The sequence below is a fragment of the Camelina sativa genome, chromosome 14 (assembly GCF_030686135.1).
Source record: "Camelina sativa cultivar CO46 ecotype springtype chromosome 14, ASM3068613v1".
Classification (NCBI taxonomy): domain Eukaryota; kingdom Viridiplantae; phylum Streptophyta; class Magnoliopsida; order Brassicales; family Brassicaceae; genus Camelina; species Camelina sativa.
Window position 1 is genome coordinate 21,435,298 of NC_141893.1, and position 15,813 is coordinate 21,451,110.

The window sequence follows — 15,813 nt, forward strand, 5'->3', positions numbered from 1 at the left end:
TGATGAACAGCATTTTTCAGGAGTTTCTGGATGTGTGTCATCATTTTCATCGACGATATCCTGGTTTCTGTAACGTCCGCGAACCAATTGTTGGTTTTCTGGGATGGGTGTCGATCGACACCATGGTGGTGTCAGTCGACACCAATATTCTCTGGTTCGACCAGTTCGATTTAATTATCGATTTGGACCGGTTTGGTTTAGGGAAAACTATTGAACCGAGATATTAAAGGGAGAAAACGACCTAGATCGTGTTTTGTTTTGTCTCACGCCATTTTTGAGAGAAACAAAAGAGAGAAAAGTTTGTTCTTAAGTTTTAGTGAGTTTTGTGAGATTTCAAGGCTTTGTGGGTGAGATCTTGCTGTGGGAGTGAGGATTTAAGGTTAGGAACGTGTGGGAAGCTTTCTGGGAGGGTGGTTTCTTTCTTTGTTGGTCAGAATCTTCCTGCAGAGAGGTGAGTGCATGACCATGGCTAATCTAAGCCTTTGATTTCATTGTTCTTGCTTGTTTGTTGTTGTTTTGTGTGTGTTTTTTGCTGGGATTGGTTGCTCCAGGTTCTTATGGACGTATTTGGCTTGGGTTATGAGTATTGGGCGATTTGGAGGAGATTAGGAGCGAGATTCGACTCTCGGCTTCGAGCGGATCGCGATTGCAGAGGGAGTGTCGATCGACACCACTTGGTGTCGGTCGACACCAGCAAATTGGGCATCCATCGACACTGTGGGGTAGTGTCGGTCGACACTTGGCTGGTGTCGGTCGACACCTCCCTTCCAGCGAGACGATGTTTGATTTTCTGGTTTGTATGTCTTGTTTGTTGATTGTTTGGAACATTGATATCATTTTTGTTTGTGTGTATAGCCTAGTAGATGGGAGGATTGCCTTACTGAGTGTTTATCAAATACTCATGCATCTCAATATGTGTTTGTGGTGCAGGTAAAGACAAAGTGTGATCGTGGAATCAAGGCGATGAAGAGGATGATGTTCTAGGGACTCGATTGAATGTTATCTGGCATTGCTAGGTTGCTAGAGTTGAGTCATTAGAAACATTTCTAGGTTGTTGGTTTCATGTTTCCTGATGATTGATTATTGGATTATTGTTATGGTTTAAGATTGGTTATTTAATTATTGGATATTGGTATTTGTTATTCCGCTATTGGTTGTGATTGTGGTTAGGTGGCTAGTGGGTATGAGACCACTAGTTGTAGATTATTATTTATTATTTATTTTAAAAAAAACGGGTCGGGTCGTTTCAGTTTCATATTTGTAGTTTCCAATTAATATAGTAGGATTATGTGATGATAATAATTCTTATAATTAACAAAATATTTATTTTGTTTAGGTGTGTGACCATATATTGGTATATAATTCAACTTTTGTTTAAAAAAGTACTAGGTGATAGTCGAATTAATCGAGCATTAGTTTAAAGATTTATTAAACTAATAAATATATATATATATATATGTCATATTAATTATATGTATAGTTTGACTCCTATTAATGAAAAAACAATATAAAATTCATAACTATAATATTTTTTCAAAATTGTAGTAAATATATGAAAACATATTTTAAAACCAAGTTTATGATTTTTACTAAAATTCTGAGCATTATTGTTAAACATCACAAATTTTTAATCTAAATGTTTAATAACTGACGAAAAAAACTATTGTATATTTGTAAAGTAAAAATCCTTTATACTATAAATCACAAGTCACTCGACCAGTTAAATCTTGCCACATCAGAATTTAGGTTTTTTAAATTAAAACAAAAAAACATTTATCACACAACTGAAGAAAAAAACACATAGCAGAAGAAAGAAGGGAGAATTGCACATAGACCCACTTTTTCCAAACTCCCTTGCATCCACACCCACTTCTTGAGTGTGGTGTACTTTTGGGAGTGTTTTGGCTGAGTTTGCATAAAACCAAGACAAGTTTGCCCTTGTCCTTGATTTGAGTTGAAACACAACAATTTACTGCTGTAGTATCTGTTTGCTCTAAGAAAAAAAGGAATTTTGTCTGTTTTTTTTTCCTTATTCGATGGTTCCCCCTTTCTTTCTCTCTCTTTTCTTTCTTTCTTTTATCTTTATTATCATTTATTTAGTTATTATTAATAAATTTTGTATATTTTTTTACACAAAAGACTATGATTACATTTTTTCTACATTATAAGATGCATTTTGCTATATTTTAGATGAATAAATTGTATGCTATCCAATTTTAGCTGAACATTTAGTTGACGATAAATGGATGGTAAACTGTGGATACTTACTTATGCTTTAAAGTGTAGGGTTTAAGATTTATCATACAATTCATGGATACTAGTAGCACATCACCATGTGATGATTTAGGGTTTAGGGTTTAGGGTTCATGTGGTAGGATTTTGGGTTTTAGGTTTTGGATTTTTGGAAAAATTCATGGTTAAGGTTTTAGTGTTTAGGATTTTGTAATTTAAGACTTATGTTTTAAGACTTATGTGGATTATGTGTCAATGTTTTGGGTTTAGGGGTTAGGGGTTAGGGTTTAGAGCTTAGATTTAGGGTTTAGGATATAACGACAACATCAAATCCATATATCTATGGTCATGTGGACATCAGTAGAATACTACACCTAAATCTTTAAGCCAAACAAACTAAATACTGACACAAAATGTGAAATCCTAACCATGTATATTAAAAGTGAACATTAATGCACTAACTCCATATGGATTTGAAGGTACTATACACATGTGTAACTTGTATACACAAATTATAATAGTATCCACATGATCATGGTCATATGGATTCGATGTGTTGTTGTACCCAAACCATAAAAGTAGACCTAGACACATCATGTGAAATTTTTAGTTGAACATTTGTTCACTAATAAGTGGATGACCAATTATAGTAAATTGTGTTTAATGTAATTGTATTGCAATATACAGTTAGAAGAAAATTGTGTTTAATGTACATATATAGCAATATACATCTTAAAATGTAGAAAAAAATATAATTATAATATATTGTATAAAAATGAACAGATAATTTTTTGATAATAACTAACTAAAGTGTTACAACAAAGAAAATAATAAAAAGGAGAGATATAAACCAAAAAATAAAGTAGAGGGAAAAAAAACGAATATATATATAGATATATATATATATATATATATCTTGTAAGAAGGAAAAGAGAAGAGAGAGTGAAACTTGGTTTCTATGGGTGATGATGATGGATGATATGATATGATGATGAATATAGAGATGGATGCAAGGTGTTTCAATTACCCTTATGTAGTTATAGCATAAAGGATGTCAAACCATAATGAGTGTGATGCAAGCATTCAGGATATGAATACTCATCTAAGTTAACCCAAATATGAAGGATGTTTGTCACTAACAACCTAATGATGATTATGAAATGCAGAATGTAAACCTACTAAAACAGGATACTAAATGCAAAGTAAACAGAATGATCAAAGCAATAATGAAATGAAGCAGGAACAGGAATTATAGTAAGCAACATAAGCAATGACACATGATTAAACAGAAACTAAATGAAATGCAACAGGACAATGCAACTAGAATGAAACAGAGAATGAAACAGGAAGATGCAGAACGTAAAACAGGAACTCTGGAAGGAGCTCGAGCAAGCACTCGATCGAGTGGATGGTCGAGTTGATGAGCGAATGCCAGAAACAGAGCAAGCAACAATCAATTAACAATACTTAAAAAGGAAATCAATAAACAAAGAAAGGTCTTAAGGATGGATTCATGGGATGGACTCAAGCTATGGCTATCTAAATTGGTCAACAAACCTCAATCAACAATGAGCTATCTTTCGATTATGATCTTCTAATACATGTTAATCCATTCTCATGACAATAACAATCAAGCTAAGATATTCCCAGTCTAGCTCTCACTAGCAAAGATCATATAAAAGCAGGCATTAAACAACAGATCATTAAAGTCAAAAATCAACAAAACATCTAATCTCTTAGCATGCTTCATGATAATCTCTAGATCTAGCCTTATCTAACAACTTAGACATTGGTGTGATGCTAAGAAGCTTAAGATCTAACCTTACCCTCTCAGATATAAGATTAGCATAGAGCATATCTAGCCTAGAAGAGATTTATAACAAACAAGCTTGACCAATCTAAACAACCACAACCATCATCCAGCCTAACCCATCCTTAAGATCCTAAACCACTACTCACAATCACAAAACATGATGAACAAAGTCATAAACTTAGAAATCAATGAAACTTGCATGTTTAGAAAGATGAGATGAAGATCTACAATATTGAAGAAGAAATCAAACTCAAATTCTTAATACTTTGAAAGCTATGGAACCAACAAGTATCAAAGATTTCTTAAAAATAAACAAAAGTGGCTTAAGATCTAAGCAATAAAAAGCAAAAAAGAATAATTTCCCAAAAGGGTAAATACTAGGTCTAGGATTGTACTCTAAAAAGTCTCTCTTTTTGTGGCTGCAGAGTACAAGGCCTTTTATAGGAAAAGGAAGAGAAGCCCTAAAAATGCTAAAAGACAAAATAAGTGGGCGGTTCGGTCAACTCGACCATGTGCTCGGTCGAGTGCTGGTCGAGTGGTTTTTTCTTTTGCTTCTCCCATCCGGTCGAGTCCTTCTCCGCACACGGCCGAGTGCTTGGTCGAGTGGGTGGTCGAGTGGACTTCCGGACCTTGAGTCTTCAGCTCCAAATCCCTTGTTTCCTTCTCTTGACAGCTCCAATCTGCTTCAGCATCACTTCCATGTTCCTTAGGATCCAAAATCACCTGTTTATGCAAGAAACTATGCAAATGCAATGCAAATCTACTCTAATGCATAAACAGTTCTAAAACTATGCAATAATGGACAAATGAGATAGAAAATCATGCAAAAGATGTGAATATATTAAGGGAAAACAGGGCAAAATATATAAACATCAGAGAGAAAAAGTTGAGATGTGTTTGGTTTGGTGAGGGAGTAATATGTAATTTGGAAGGAAAAAAGTATAGTAGTAGTCACTGGCGGAGGGAGAGAAGGATCATGTGTGTCATATGACACCCATGAATTTTTTTTTTTTTTCATATTAGCTTTTGTTAAAATAAGTAATTTACCCTTGTTGAAGAAACATATTGTTTTATTGACACCCCTCTCAAATTTTATTGACACCCATGACTCAATTTTCCCGCTCCACCACTGGTAATAGTAGAAAGTGGGTATGAGTATTATTAGAGTTTGAAAAAGTGGATGTGGGTGCAATATTCCTAAGAAAGAAAGCAAAAAAAATAAAAAACAAAAACAAAACTGCTGATTTTTCTCCCACTCCCCACGTTTAAGTTGATTTTACAACCGATTCCACTACTATTTAAATCATAATTCAGTTTCTTTTATCAGTAATCCTTTCTTTTCCATCGTTTTGTTATTTTGATCATCTAAACTACATCTCTTCTGTAATCCTCTCCTCTCTATTCGTATTTTTTCCTGGTTGCTCATCTAAACTGCAGTTACAATTCTCAAGCAGGTAAATGTTTAAACATTTGTTCATATTCATAGATTTTCTCTTGAAGTTATATTAATTATGATTTTTATATATTCAGTTGGAAGATCCTAATTGTTGATGAGGAGGGGAATTGAGATACAAAAACAAAATTAGATAACATAGCTCATATACTGGTACTATCTTCACCTTTACGATTTTTTTATTCATATAAATATTATAACAAAATTCATTGCACCTACTACAGAGTTACTAATTTGATGATTGTTATTTTTCCACATTTATCTAACTATCATTTTTAAGATGTTTCCGGTTAAGGGGAATGCCAGTGGGCCAAGTAAAGATCAACAGCAAGTGTGTTTATGGTTATCTTTTATCATTTTTTTTTCTAATGTTAATACAACTCTGTCATGTTTAAATTTCCACGATCAAATTGAATTTCCTACTTTTAAATGCTTAATGTTTATATATTTGCTAACGTTTCGCATATACAAAGTATTGAGCATGTATTGTGAACATGAAACGAAGGTTTATTACTTCTGGACTGGGTAATTTTGTCCAAAACCAAATACGTGCCCAAAACTCTATTAGGTTACATTTTGGACTGTGTAGTTTTGAGACCCATCTCATAATTGAAATAATATTTTCTTACAAATTAATAATTATTCATATATATATTATTTAATCACAAATAATAATACAGTGCATAGACACGGGACAAATACTAGTAACCGGATAAAGGAGAGAATAATTGAATAAAACGAAATTTTTAAAAAAAAAATATTATTAAATAAAACAAATAGGAAGAGTCTAGCGATTATACATAAAAATAATTAAAGCTATCATAAATGTTTTGAAGAGGAACTTAAACTTATCATTTTTCTAATAGAAAACGGAAAGAGAATAACTTTTGAATGTTGCAGATTTTTTAATTCATTTAGATTTATTATTTATTAGTATTATTACAAATCTTCAGAATTGTTACAAATGAGATTTTATCATAGATAATTCTTTTTGACCATAGTAAATTTTTACTATATACATGTTTCTTCTCCATGCTCCTTCTCCATCTTTCGTTTTTAATAAATTGTATGTAGAATTCTGACTATAATTTGTACATCACTAAAAAATATCTGTAAATATCCTCCATTAATCTATATAATTAACAAATCACGTTATTTGGAGTTCCGATCCTAACCTTCCTAGTGTACGAGCATTAATCAACTTTTGATCCGTGGTCAAGGGAGCTTCCATATTACTAGAAAATAAAAACTTAAAAAGACTTTTCTTTAATGTTCGATTTTAGTATTTAAATATGCATAAAAGTAGCATTTTCCTTTTCTTTTTATAAAAAAAAATTGGCATATTTTGATTCTAATTATTAGGTCGTACCCAAAAACAATAAAAAAAAAAAAAGATTCTAATTATTAGGCTGTTGACTACGTTGAATGTATGACAACAAGGTAGCTGATATGTCGGGACGGCTGCGATTCCTTCTTTATTAGTTCTTTCTTTCTCGAGTGGAGGAAAAAAAAACAGACGACAGAGAGAAAGCGAGAGAGAGATGGAGAATCATACGAAAGACTCGACCATGAATGTTTCATCTCTTAACTGTATCGATCTATCCGACGATGATCTTCATAACTCAGTTGTTTCCCTCAAACAGGTTTTGTCTCCAATCTCAATTTTTTTTCGATTTTGCATGTTTTGATCATTAAATTAGAATCATAAAAAAATATATATATATATTGATTCCATGATATTATGGGTAATTTTGGGTTTAGGCATGTTTGGATTGTGGATTTTTCTATGTGATCAACCATGGGATAAACGAAGAGTTCATGGACGATGTTTTCGAGCAGAGCAAGAAGTTTTTTGCTCTTCCTTTAGAGGAGAAGATGAAAGTGTTGAGAAACGAAAAGCATCGAGGCTATACACCTGTTCTTGATGAGCTTTTAGATCCTGAGAATCAAGTCAATGGTATTATTGGTGGTCACCTCTCTTTGCTTACTTTCAAATTATGATTGATTGATTTGATTGATGTTGAATTCGTTTTTTTTTGGGGGGGGGGGGGGGGGGTACGGTGTTTAGGGGATCATAAAGAAGGTTATTACATTGGAATTGAAGTTCCTAAAGATGATCCTCATTGGGATAAACCATTCTATGGCCCTAACCCTTGGCCTGATGCTGGTAATTAGTGTTTTCTTTCTTTCTTTCTTTCTTTCTTCTCTGTTGATTTTGTTCATGGCACTTTCTTTGTATAAACTTTGATGTTTTTTTTGGTAGATGTTTTACCCGGTTGGCGAGAAACAATGGAGAAATATCATCAAGAAGCATTGTAAGTCCTCATCTTTGGTTTTGCCCTTTTAGTTGAAACATTTCATCTGTTTTGTTGACAAATCTGAAGAAAGATAACTCTATAGGAACGAATCATGTTACTGCAAGTTTCGTCTTTTATATTTACGAAAAAATAATGCTTTTCGGTAATGGTCAGGAGGATTTCTAAGGCTATTGCAAGATTATTGGCGTTAGCCCTGGACTTGGATGTGGATTACTTCGATAGGACGGAAATGCTTGGAAAGCCTATTGCAACTATGCGTTTGTTGCGCTATCAGGGTATTGTATTTTTCTTATGAAGAGATCACAGAGCATTACTGTTTCTTAAGCTTTTGTATAATCAACCGTTGGCTTCTTCTGTTATCTTTAGGGGTTTCTGATCCCTCAAATGGAATATATGCATGTGGAGCACATTCTGACTTCGGGATGATGACTCTGTTAGCCACAGATAGTGTAACGGGACTCCAGGTATTAAGCAACACAGATTTGTTATTCATATACCTTTTTGAGATAGTCAGGTTAGTTAGTTATGTAATTTGCTAAAACTTGATGGCAGATATGCAAAGATAAGAAGGCGACGCCTCAGAAGTGGGAATATGTACCGCCAATTAAAGGGTATAACGAAAAACCTTTCTAGTGGTTCATTGGTTCCTACATACTGACTAGCTTAAGAAATTTTTGTTTATTACATGTGTTCAACTCTGAGCATCTGATCAAAACTCAGTGTCAATATGGTGGATTTATTTGATTTATCTGTCCCCAGGGCATTCATTGTGAATCTTGGCGATATGCTGGAACGGTGGAGCAATGGATTTTTCAAGTAATACTTCTAGCTTTACAAGGGATTGTGATTTGGAAGTAAATTATTCTAGCTGACATTTTTCTCTTGTGACCTTACAGATCCACATTACATCGGGTTCTTGGGAACGGTCAGGAACGATATTCAGTAAGGCTCTTACTACACTCATCTGTTTCTGATCTTTACAATCTTGCAGGGTTCTTAGAGAGGGTTTTTGCTTTTTAGCCATATGCTTAATGCTTGTTTGGTCTTAATATTCTCAACAGTTTAGTTTTGTGTTTGACATGTTCAGAGTTCAGAACCGAGTCTAGCAAATTAACATATATAACATCAATGTTGCATCTAATGTTTTCTCAACGCAGATTCCATTCTTCGTGGAACCGAATCATGACTGTCTAGTGGAGTGTCTCCCAACATGCAAGTCAGAAAGCAACCTCCCCAAGTAAGACTTCAGCTAGTTCTATACCAAGACCTTTTGAGTTGTAAGAACTGTTGTTAAAAATTGTTAATGATGTTGATGCATGTATAGATATCCACCGATCAAATGTTCGACGTACCTCACCCAGCGTTACAAAGAAACACATGCGGAGCTAAGCATCTACCACCAATAAACATGAATGCTCTATTCAATCAACAGTAGGAGGGAGTCTTTAAAAAAAAAAAAAAAAGTAAATTAGTGTTCGTTGTTACACTCTTGGATGTATGCTCAAAGCAAAGTCCTCGAAAAGATCGTAATGTAAGTGAAGTTTACGGCAAACACCTTCCATTTATTGGCAGGGATACACATGCTTATGTCTTGTTTCAATCTTTGTATCTTATACACAGTCTTTTTAACATTTAAAATCAATACTAGCCACACTTGTTGACTCATGGGTTTACGAGATGTTGTAAATGAGACCAAAGAATGTAAACTAACAAGTTTGGTCGCCGCTCATGTGATAACACCTTCATCTCGTTGGTGTGGGCGATCATTAACCCAAATTGCGTTATAGGGTTCACTAGAAGTGATACAGAAAATCCATATACGACTTTCTCCTTTGCATTTTTGTAATAACCCTTTGCCAATTGAGAAATGTTTGATTTTCATAGTTTTGCTGGAAAAGGTAGAGCAGTCTCCTTATTCAGGTAAAGAAAAGACACAAAGGCCATTGCAAACAAAACAAAACAAAAATATACTGGTAGCAGAGAAGATAAACAAAGTACTGCTTCTCTCTAGATTAAGAGCTAGCTTAAAGATACAACAATTTCACTAATTCGAACCGAGCACTTCGAGAAGTTATCAAACTCGGTGTAGTCACTGTCAGAGATCATTGTCTTGGACCATGACTTCCTTGCTGTTCTGATTCTCATTGCTTCATCCTGTAAACACCACATATGATAACAAGAGGGAAATAACTTTAATCATATGAATAGGAAGATGCAAAAACCAGCAAATTTGAGTTGCTTTAAGCAAAACATACCTCAGAGATGGATTTCCTCTTCTTCTCTTGCGTCTCCTTCTTTGCTTTCACTCTCTGAGCTTCAGCCAACAAAGACATCCTCTTTGTGGTCTTAGCATATGGATTAAGCTTAACCATCACATTCAAATTCTTCAAAGGATTCTTCATAATCACTCGTGTCTTCACTTCCTTCTTCACTGGCTTCACCACACTCTCTGAACCTCATCAGAGATTATAATCCTAGCAAGATCAGCATTAAACATTTTCGTCTGTGGCTAAACATATCCTTTCTTCTTCTCAAAGAAACCGTAAATAGACTCAACCTTCTCAAACGCAGACCTACCAAGATGACCACCAGTAGCTAAACCCAACAAATTCAACCTCGTCACATTACAAAATGTCAACTCCAGGAATCTTCCTTAATGCCTTTAACCAAAAACGATCCTTCAGTATCATAAACTATCAAGTATCAATGGACCTTTCCCAGAATATGTAACGACGATTCCTCATTTGGCCTTCTCCGCGTCAGCGAAAGCACCTATCCGCTTCAAAAGCTTAACCACTTGGGAAGTTCCCTCCATGGATTCAATAAAATAAAATCACTAACTACAAGTGGCAACTCTGGAACACTCTCGATCTTGTGACCACGACCCATAACTAAAGACGAAACCGCGGTAGCAGCGACTGCGGAAACAATGGCGTGCGTCTTCATATTGACATTAACACGACGATGCAACCGTCGCAAGATTTTAGTCAGAGAAAACATTCGGCCACTACGAGTCTACGACAACACATGTTTCCGTAAGCTGAAACACGAGGGATATGCGAAATGGCATGACCTAAGGTTGACGGCTGTGGTTTGAGATTTGAGCGTGGACGTAGTTTACAACGTCTGGACCGGAGCCATCATTACGGCTGGTAATGGAATTTTAGTGATGGCGAATGGCGATGCTTCCGTAGGCGTAGAGTTACTGGAAGGAGATTAAATTAAAGGACGTGAGGCGGCTATGGCAGCGAGTCTTTTCACATTGGCATTTGTACCGTGCTTCCGTCGCCATACTTTAGTCGGAGCAATATTTGGAGGCCATTTTCAGATGTGAGACGAAGACTAGTGGTGTCTTTTAGGGTTTTCTTTTATTAAGAAAAATCCCACTAGACTACTTTTAAAGCCTTATATAAATGTGTTTACTGATTAGGTTTCCTTAAAAAAAATACTTGATTTTATAAGATTTTTGAACTTAAATAAAGAAAGTTATAAAGCAAGATTGTACTCAAAAGAGAGAGGTCTGGATGGTAAACTGTGAACAAAAGTACAAAGTAAGGTATTCGATATTCCAAAGAAAAGGAATAGAGAATTTCCAGGTAAATATGGGAGATACAAAAGTGTTAACTAAAAGATCATTTGACAAGTCTCCCTCTCGAAAACACACACATGCGTAAAAGCTTGACTGACAAAATATATAGTAGTACTATAAACTTTACATTGTGAACATCTAAAAGTAGTTTCACTTGTTGACAAGTTTGCTATCTAATTTTACATTACGTAATGCATCTGAATGATTTAGAAGGGATATATTTCTTTTTCTTCGACAAGTGTTCTAATGGAACTACTTGTCCATATTAAAAAAAAAAAATCAGTGCCCGACCCCTTCAATATTAATTTGTTGTTTAAAATTTCAAATAAATTTACCAAAACATGTGCAATTAAATTGGTATGAAATGGTTTATAAACAACGATCTTGACAATTTAGAGTATGCAGCTCTAAAAGAATTAAGACATTGGCATCTCGAACCCTGGCCTGATAGGACATAGTTATCTACAAAATATGAATGTATGTAGAGTTTTGCGTTTCTATATATGTTTTATAACGGGGGATTAAAAAATAAATAAATTAGTAGACGCTTTACTAAATCAAATTGGAGAAGAGTTTATCAATAGTATGAATACAAAGATAAATATTTATAATTTTTTATTTGATTAATCCTTAACTTTTATCTTTTGGGCAAACAATAATTTTTTACTATAATTTATCAAAGAAAGTCTAAATTTGCTTTCAAGTAAGTGTGAACATTGAACATCAACAATAATATTTTTGTTTTTTGTTTTTGGGTCAAACTAAAAACAACATCGAAAATTTGTGTCTTAAAATCTTTTGTTTTAGCGCAAACAATTATAAATTCAATGCATACTAAACCTGGATTAGCATACATTTTACGTTACCATTAAACTGCAAGCTCAAAGAATCAGTCACAGTACGTATAAAAATGACTTTGCAACCTCATTAATTATATAAAAATTTTCTTTCTCTTTCTCATATCGTTGTTAATCATCAAGAATCTCTCTAACCTTCACGTACCAAAAACACTAAACTGATCTAGTCATGATCTATATGTAGCAATCGATCTAAAATGAAAGAATCAAGCACGCATCATAAAATACACAATCAAGAACAATCTAATCTAACATATCTACAACACTGTCTTATTGTCCCTTCTTGTGCCCATTATCAAACCAAAAAAGAAACCACTTTTGTTCGTCTTCTTCTTCTTTCTCTTCTCATCATCCACTTTATAAGCCACAGATCGGCTTTTCGTCATCCACGAAATCCCTTTTTCTCTTCTCCCGCTGCCTCCGGCTATTACCAAGTACCGTCGGCGATCAAGAAGAGGAGAAGGACAAGAAGAGACGGATGAAGAGCAGTAAGAAGAAAGAGAGGAACTAGTTGAGGAAGAACACAAGATTTGACGAGATCTTGGTCGACGTGAAGAAGCTGCTTTAATAAAAAGAGAGAGCCTCTCGTTAAGACAAAGGGAACAAACACCAGGTGATTGTCTGTGCTTTGGGTGCTTCCTGCAAAACACTGCGTGTTTGGTCTTATCGTCTGCCTTGTTCTTGTTACTTGACCCGCGTCTTATTCCGAGCAAGCTCGTGCTTAAGCTCGCCATTTCTTCATCTATTTGGGTAGGTAAGTAGTAACAAGAAATGTTTATATAATTTTAATAGAGAGAAGAGAATGATTTGGTCGTGGATGGTTCATTGGAGGTTTCTAGGGATCTTCCGGGAAACTTTGGAGATGGGCCTTTTGAAAGATTTATTTTGTTGACAGGTCGTGTGGGTCGGGAAAAAGGAGATTTAACGGTTGGGATGAGTGTAACAGATTAAGTGACGGATGAGATTGAGTGTAACAGGTCAGTTGAAATGACTAGAAAATTCCAAGTCTGGTAGGCGCGCGCAGAAAGTCCCAAATACTTGTGTATTTCATTTACACACTCATTACATTAAAATATATATATTTTTAGTTCTTTTGATATGTAAGTCCACAGAATTTGTGTTATTTAATTCCGATGTCATTACAGTTATACAAAAAGTACACAAAATCCATAACGTATTTATAAAATATGCCATAACGTTTTTTTTTTTAAATAAAGCTTTAATCGTGGTGACATGTTGTATAGATCCAAGGAGAGATAATTGAATCATGAGGAATTGTTTTTTTTTCTGATAGAAAATATAAAAAAACGAGGGAAATATTTTTCTAACTTGCTATATCATTTTGGGGAGAAAAATGAAACTATTAATAAAATCATTATTGCATTATATTTAAGAGAAAATTTAAATGATTCCTAAACTTTTATATGTTTTATTTCATATCTAAACAAATTTCAGTGTTTCTACTTTCTATTTAGTCATTCAATTAAATTTCAATTCTTTGTATATATAATATTTTCTCATTTATGTCCCCTTAATACTTTATTTGTACAGTAAAACCTCTATAAATTAATACTCTATAAATTAATAAACACTATAAATTAATAAATTTTGCTGGTCTCAAATCGGGCCAGTGTAAAAATTAACAATATTCGATAAGATAATAAGATAATAATTTTTTCGAAATCTCCTTATAAAATATGGTCCCAATAATATCATAAATTAATAATTATGTAAATTTATATATATATATATATATATACTGATATAATAGTGTATGTTTCTCCTAAAGCTCAATTCTATAGAACAATTGTAATGTTGTATTTTCAACCTATAATAATATCTCTAAAATATTTTATAACATGTCATACAAATAATTAAAATTTAAAGTTTTAATTTTTAGATATGCATCATTTACAATTTGGTAATTTGACAGATTATTAAAATAGGAGAATTGATATTATTATTCATAGATTTGAATTTATGTGTCTCATGTGTATAAGTCAATTTGTCTATAATATTTGTAATTTATTGTAAATAGTGCTTTCTAAATATTACAAGTTCAATTCCTAAACCATAAAATTTATAACATCCGAAAGTTTAATCTTATTTTGCTATAGTTGTTCTAATTCATAATTTTTTAAAAAATAAACAATTAAAAATATATCTATAAATTAATAATTATTAATTTACACTATAAAATAATAATTATTAATTTATAGATAAATTAATATCACTATAAATTAATAAAATGTCTTAGTCCTAACATTATTAATTTATAGAGGTTTTACTGTAGTTGTTTTCTATAGTTTTTGTAAAGTTGTAAAGAGAAAGTAAACATGATCCAGAATACATTGGGAAATTGACAGTAATAACCATGAAAAGATCATATACTCTATAATATATATAATAATGACAGTTCTAACCTTTTGCCAAATTAACCGTTCCACTCGCCCATACCATGCAAACTGTATATGTATGTATTTTCTCTGGACAATTGGACATATATCTTTGTCATCTCTCATCTTTTCTCATTTTTTTCTTTTTACTCTTTCATATTTTGCAATAAATTTTTATTGAAGAAACTGTTTTGATTTCATAAACTCAGTTAAAACCACATATTTTTATTTTTATTGCACAGTGATTTAAAGATATTAGGAAGATAAAATTTAGTTCATAAATTAATAAATAACAAAAATATTCATAATATATAGAGCACAATAACATTCTATTCCATTTTTAAAAAATATATTTCTTAAGTTTCAAATTACATAAATTGAATTATAATTATAAATACATGAACAATTTATAGAGTATATAGTTTATTATCAGTGTTTAACTCAGTTGATGTGGTTTGCATATGTTGTATCTTTTAGAGTATAACTTTTTTTGTTGTGCGTTTAATTTGGTCGTTAGAGTTATTTATGTTTTATCTTTTATGGTTAGTGTTTGATATGGTTGTTTGGGTTGCTATGTTGTATCCCTTAGGATATAGCGTTTTTTTTGTTATGCGTTTAATTTCATCTTTTGAGTTGTCTATATTTTATCTCTTATGGTTAGCGTTTGACATGGTTGTTTGGGTTGCTATGTTGTATCCCTTAGGGTATAGCATTTTTTTTTGTTATGCATTTAATTTCATCTTTTGAGTTGTTTATGTTTTATCTCTTACGGTTACCGTTTAACACGGTTGATTGGGTTGTGTTTGTTGTATTGCTTAATGTATAGCGTTTTGTGTGTGTTTAAGTTTATGTTCCATACCATTTTATTTTTTCTATACTATTTCATTTACCGTATCTATTTTTTGTATAACATTTCATTTCAAAATTCATTATTCACAATTATTATCTTTACACTGCATATACATATATATATATATATATTTGAGTTTGAATCTTGCAGATCATATATTTTAGTCCTAGACTCTTAGTATAAATGGTTATTCTATAAAAACTACTCCCTCAGTTTTAATTTAATTGTCGTTCTAAGATTTAATTTTTGTTTTATAATATTTGTCGTTTTAGATTTTCAATATAGATATTTGAGAAATATTCCAG

General features: G+C 32.8%; 1 protein-coding gene, 1 long non-coding RNA gene, 1 other non-coding gene and 1 pseudogene across 3 annotated transcripts; 2 read left to right on the top strand and 2 right to left on the bottom strand.

Moving 5' to 3' along the window:
* The first annotated feature begins 5,373 nt into the window (after nucleotides 1-5,373).
* LOC147928503 (uncharacterized) lies at nucleotides 5,374-5,928 on the top strand. Its single transcript, XR_015580237.1, has 2 exons — nucleotides 5,374-5,499; nucleotides 5,576-5,928. It is a non-coding gene; the product is annotated as an uncharacterized LOC147928503 (long non-coding RNA).
* Nucleotides 5,929-6,541: 613 nt separating this feature from the next.
* On the top strand, nucleotides 6,542-9,481 carry LOC147928504 (kihadalactone A synthase LFS-like). Its single transcript, XM_087484961.1, has 11 exons — nucleotides 6,542-7,141; nucleotides 7,260-7,455; nucleotides 7,567-7,665; nucleotides 7,762-7,813; nucleotides 7,970-8,091; nucleotides 8,183-8,280; nucleotides 8,369-8,427; nucleotides 8,576-8,632; nucleotides 8,713-8,758; nucleotides 8,974-9,053; nucleotides 9,141-9,481. Exons 1-11 carry the CDS (start codon nucleotides 7,040-7,042, stop codon nucleotides 9,220-9,222), a joined length of 993 nt encoding a protein of 330 aa, XP_087341087.1. The 5' UTR covers nucleotides 6,542-7,039; the 3' UTR covers nucleotides 9,223-9,481.
* Nucleotides 9,482-9,835: 354 nt separating this feature from the next.
* On the bottom strand, nucleotides 9,836-10,860 carry LOC147928505 (large ribosomal subunit protein uL4z pseudogene; annotated as a pseudogene).
* A 1,476-nt stretch (nucleotides 10,861-12,336) lies between these two features.
* On the bottom strand, nucleotides 12,337-13,053 carry LOC104742030 (protein SALT UP-REGULATED GENE C). The gene has a single exon (XR_015579227.1). It is a non-coding gene; the product is annotated as a protein SALT UP-REGULATED GENE C (transcript).
* Nucleotides 13,054-15,813: the final 2,760 nt, after the last annotated feature.